General features: G+C 51.1%; 1 protein-coding gene across 1 annotated transcript in view; it reads right to left on the reverse strand.

Moving 5' to 3' along the window:
• The window catches only part of Ccne1 (cyclin E1), a 10330-nt gene extending 5057 nt beyond the window's left edge, over positions 1–5273 (reverse strand). The window contains exons 1-6 of the mRNA XM_021201435.2: positions 5111–5273; positions 4581–4632; positions 4389–4476; positions 4081–4149; positions 693–841; positions 437–572 (exon numbers count right to left, since the gene is read on the reverse strand). Of these exons, the coding sequence (XP_021057094.1) occupies positions 437–572; positions 693–841; positions 4081–4149; positions 4389–4476; positions 4581–4603 (465 nt within the window). The 5' untranslated portion in view covers positions 4604–4632; positions 5111–5273. The remainder of the gene's footprint in view (positions 1–436; positions 573–692; positions 842–4080; positions 4150–4388; positions 4477–4580; positions 4633–5110) is intronic.
• Between the last annotated feature and the right edge of the window lie 320 nt (positions 5274–5593).

Genomic DNA, 5593 nt, shown 5'->3' on the forward strand with positions numbered 1-5593 from the left:
TGTAGCTGTCTTCAGACACTCCAGAAGAGGGTGTCAGATCTTGTTACGGATGGTTGTGAGCCACCATGTGGTTGCTGGGATTTGAACTCTGGACCTTCTGAAGAACAGTCGGGTGCTCTTACCAACTGAGCCATCTCACCAGCCCGCAGTCAGTGCTCTTAACCGCTGAGCCATCTCTCCAGTAGACAGCTTTAAAACAATTTAGCATATATAAATATATATAGACATTAATTTGTAATTAAAATTATCAGAAAAATCACAAACTTTGTAACTGTTCACACTTAGACAGGAAAAACAATGAAATGCCAGCTTTACTAAGTCTCAGGGACAAGATTATTTCAGAGCTTTCCACAGTTCAGAGAGCACATGGAGACTGCAGCAGCACAGAGAAAGGCAGCAGTGGTGATGCCCCAGCAGCCAGGAGCTCCAAGCTCACCTCCATCAGCCAATCCAGAAGAACTGCTCTCATCCTCGCCTGCAGGAGAGGGTGGCGCTGCAGAAAGTGCTCGTCTCTCAGGTAAGTCTTCTCTTTGTTCAACATGATCCTCCAAACCTCTTCTCTATTGCCCCAACTGTAAAAAGAAAAAACAAGAACCACAAAAACCTCAGATAGATGTCAGTCTGCACCCACACTAATGTAGACCAGAAAGACCAATGACACTCAGGAGCCATGGATCAAAGGCAACACTTACTTCAGGACGGGAAGTGGGGAGGCTCTGGGTGGTCTGATTTTCCGAGGCTGAAATGCAGTCTTGGGGTATTCAAGCTCATTGTCCTCTTCTTTGTTAGGGGTGGGGATGAAAGAGCAGGGGTCCATGCATGCTGAATTATCATCCCAGGGCTGCCAATAAAACACATGCCAATTGTTTGGATGCAAACCAGCAACTTGTCCATTCATGAACTGGCAGATTCCTGGGCTTGATATGCTGGCCTCGGTTAAAATGGAGGCAGTATGGAGAAAAAAAGCCAAAGGCATGCCTCAAAGATTCCATGTCACTTCTGTAACTACAGAAACAGGGACATCAAATGGAATACTCAGGTGGTCAACTGGACACAAAAAGTAACTTATGGGGCTGGAGAGATGGCTCAGCAGTTAAGAGCACTAACTGCTTGCTCTTCTAGAAGTCCTGAGTTCAGTTCCCAGCAACCACATGGTGGCTCACAACCATCTGTAATGGGATCCGATGCCATCTTCTGGTGTGTCTGAAGACAGTTACAGTGTACTCATGTAAATAAAATAAATCTTAAAAAAAAAAAAGTAACTTATATTACAAAAAAGAGTGGTCATATAAATGGAACAGGGACATTTGGTTTCCCCTAACTCAAAGCAAGACAAATTGCTACCTCATTAGCACTAAGTTGTGATCACAGATCAAACTAACGAGTCCAAAGAAGTGATTTCATATCCTATTCAATAGCCCATGATACTCTTGTAGAAGCAATCAGAAGATTCAACACACTCTCTAGCTTCTGCAAGCACCAGGTACAAACATGTGACACATACAGATTGGCAAAACACTCACACTTAAAAATAAATTAGCCGGGTAGTGGTGGTGCACGCCTTTAACCCCAGCACTTGGGAGGCAGAGGCAGGCGGATTTCTGAGTTCCAGGCCAGCCTGGACTACAGAGTGAGTTCCAGGACAGCCGGGGCTACACAGAGGAACCCTGCCTGGCGTGCGAGGGGGACTGGGAGAAAAGCATAAAATAACAAAGGTATGAAGCATGTAATGACTGCTGGTGTGGACGCTCCTCCAATCTAAGACTTGCATCTTATGTATTGATTCATTCATTGTTGACAGCCTCTTGCTTATGCAGTTCAATGGTTTCTAACTCATGATCCTCCTGCCTCACCTTATAACTGTACCCAGCACCAACAGCTATCTTATTTTAAGCAGAGGCCATTAATGACGAGAAAACAAAACAGGTATGCCTGGGATGTTTTCCTGAATTGAAAACCCTGTGCTTGCAGCACCCAGACCATTTTCACAGGAACCCCTGATTTCCAACCAGGGCTGCAGAAAGCCTCTCTTTGCTCAATGTAAAAAGAATTGGGCATGCAAATTACCCACAACAGCGCCCGCCAGCTGTGCGAGAAAGGCAGCTTCCTTTCAGCTCTGGCTTTGTATGTTTGGTATAGCATCACCTGCCCTGACTCAAAAGGTTCACAATCACCACCATACTTCAATCAAGAACAAGTTCTTTTGAAGGTACAAGCTAGGTGCCACCCTCCACAGCCAGGTGGCTGGCACATCTGGGAGCAGGCCTTTAGAGATAAACTTAGAAGTTTCCAACCTGCAGTTCATAGACAAAAATTAAGTGTGCCTTCAACAGACAAATGGGCTCCAAAGTTGGCTTTTTAAGAAGCCAGTGGATAAGGCAGAATAATTGTCTGTTTTTGAGTGTATATGAGTTTTATAAGGTGCTAGATCAGCCTGACTTTGAGATCAACTGCAACTGTGGCTTACCACCTTTTATCCTTATACCGTATTTCTTCCTTATGCAAAACAAGTAGAAAAATGACTAGCATTCTGAAAAAAGTTATGTCTTGATGGGTGTAGTGACTCCTGCCTTTAATCTCAGCACTCAGAAGTGCTCAGGCAACCTTTTTGAGTTTGAGGTCAGCCTGGTACATAAGTGAGCTCCAGGCCACCCAAGGCTACACAGTGGGAACCATCTCAAAAACAAAACCAAAAAACCAAATATAATAAAATTAAAAGGTTTGTGAAGAAAGTTAACAAGAAAATGGACATGCAGTCCTTTAGAGTAACTGCAGTGGTGGTAGTGTGCATGCTTCTAATCCCAGCACTCTGGAGGCCGAGGCAAGGGATCAGAGTTCAAGTTACTTTTAGGGACCTATTTCAAAAACAAAAATAGTAGCTGAAGAATCAAAAACCTTTGTGGGTTTTCAATATCATTGAATTTAATATGACTCTCACTGGCTCAATGTTGAGACACTGGGCTGAACTCAATTCAATAATAATAATGACAACAACAACTTGCTGAAGAAAATGGGAGAAAAGAAATATGGGATGCATTTTTCCTTCTGTAGGGGCTATTTTTTTTAAACAGGAAAAAAACCTGACCCCCTTTTTAAAAAGTGTCTACTGGGGCCCTGCCTAGGACCGCACAACTGATGCAGCCCTAGCTGGCAGAACGTCATTGCTCAGAAGACATTCCTCATAACCAGCCGTCTCTCCCTGCTCCACAGTCACCACTGGCCTCTTTGGGAGAAGAGAGATGTGGTCAACAGAATACTGTTCTTGCTCAGCTTTATCTTCGAGGAAGGTCGAAGGTCTCACCAGCCACTTTGGAGATAGGCCGCTGCCCCCACTGCAGCCATAACTATAGTCCCCAGCCATTGCTGGAGGCAAAGAGATAATACAAGCTCTCCCTGCAAGGGATAATGCATATTATGATACCATGCTGCATTAGAAAGATCTGGCAAGCACTACATAGGAGGGACAGAAGAAATGGAGCAGCCAATGAAATCCTGGTTGAGACACACGTCATTACAGATCCTTTCTGAGGTCACATAAGGTGCAGACAGCAGTGATCAATGTAGTGAGCTGATGGTGGAACATTCTGGGCTGCACAGGAGTAAAGTTTAATTTTTGCTACAGGATCTCACTATATGGGCTGGGCTGGCGTGGAACTCAGATGGCCTGCCTTTGCTTCTCTACTGCTGGGATTAAGAAAAGTCACAAGAATGGACTAGGGAGAAAGAGTTGGGAGTCCTATCCCCCAACTAGCCTTTGGCAATAAGACTGCAGGCCCAGCTCTGCTCTGGGTTTGCAAAGGACTCTGGGTTACCTTCTAAGACTCAGTTTCCCCCTAGGCTTAGAAAGGACCAAATTATATGACGCTCACCCTGGTTCCTCCTGAACCCGTAAACCTGTACCTGAAACCTTAAAGGTGCCATTCAGGAAACACAAACCCCTCCCACCACCCGGGGCCCAACAGAGACCAGGCCACACTGACAAGCTCCAGAGGTTCAGCCATGTGGCCTGCGGCTCTGGGTTTGGGAAAGTTGGAAGAAAGAAAACATGGAACTAGAATGCCCTGTAGGCAGCAGACCTACCTGACTGCTATCCTCGTTTTTCACAGTCTTGTCAATCTTGGCAATTTCTTCATCTGGGTCTTGCAAAAACTAAAAACAAAAAAAAATTTTCCCAGTCCACCGTGGGTCCACATGGTGCGACCCAAAGACAAAAACCCAAGAGAAAAGGGAGGAAAGGTTTGTTAGGTCCTAATCGACATTCAACTAAGGGAAACCTCCCTCTCAACTAATTCTCTTCAGTAGTAGGTGAGAAGAACCAAATTTGGTACCCAGGTAAGATGGAACGGGAGGGGGCTGTCCCCTTCCCAACCTGTATCCTTTGTACTCACCACGGCCACATTTGCCTTCCTTTTTCTGGAGCGGACTGAAAGGTCGGAGCCACCTTCTTCTTTCATGTTGCTGTGGTCCGTCGAGTCTCTGCAAAGGCATGGTGTCATGGGGTGCTGCTCCCCCAAAACTCAGACCGCCCCTCCCCCACCGCTACTCACCCTTACCCTCCCCGCAGCACGGAGGCCACTCACCTCTCCTTCCTCTCCCTTGGCATGGCTCAGGACTTGGGCTTGGAACTCAGACCTGGGAGGACAACAAGCAGGCATCGTGGTGAGCACGGCCCGCAGAGGGGACCTGAGTCCTCCAGTTCGTCCCGGGCACCCCTCCCCCCTCCCGCGCGGGCGGCGGCGGCGGGAGCCTCCTGGGCCCGGAGGCCGGCCGGGAAAATGGCCGATGGGCCCGGGTGGCTTGTCACCCGCAGGCGCCGCCGGCAGCCTGCGACCCTGGGTCCGAACCTGAAGTTGGGGATGGAGGCCCAGCCGCCCTTCAAGAGGACCCCCCGCTCCATCACCGTCCTCGGGGCCGGGGCTGCCTCAGTGTCCCTTTCCACACCTACCCCTGACCCGTCTCTCTCAGCCACCCCGGCCGGGGCATCCCGAGCTGATACCTCAGGGGACCGGGTGACCCGGCCTCGCCCCACCCCCACCCGGGCCCGGTCCGGTCGGACCCGGTCCGGACGCCTGGGAGTCGTGGGAGTCCCGGGAGTCCAGGCAGCCCGTACCCGAAGCTGTGTCCGCCGCAGGCAGGCGCGCTCGAGCGGGCAGGAGGCCGACGGCGAGCGGGAAGCAGGAGGCGGGAGGCGGCGGCCGAGCGCGCGGCGCTGGCGGGATCCGCGCCTGCCCCCTACACCGCGCTGGCTGTCGAGCCGGCTGCTCCTGCGCCCGGCTTCGAGCGGGACATTTAAAAATCCCAGCGCGCGGCACCGGCCCCGGCCCGCCCTCGCGCCCCGCCCCGAGGGCTGCGAGCCCCTCAGCGGCCGCCGCAGGCCCGGGGCCCGCCCCGTCGCCGCGCGGACCAGCGAGGAGCTCTGGTGGGGGCGCGGCTTTTCGGTGGGCGTGTTCTTTTACGGGCGTGGCCTACACGAAAGGGGTGGGGCTAGATGTCAGGGCCTGCGCGCCGGGGGCGTGGTGCGGACGTGGTGGGCGGGGCCTGCGCGGGGCGGGACGCGGGAGAGTCGTCTGGCGCGCGCGGCTGCGGGGCGGGC

The sequence above is a fragment of the Mus pahari genome, chromosome 1, assembly GCF_900095145.1.
Source record: "Mus pahari chromosome 1, PAHARI_EIJ_v1.1, whole genome shotgun sequence".
Classification (NCBI taxonomy): Eukaryota; Metazoa; Chordata; class Mammalia; order Rodentia; family Muridae; genus Mus; species Mus pahari.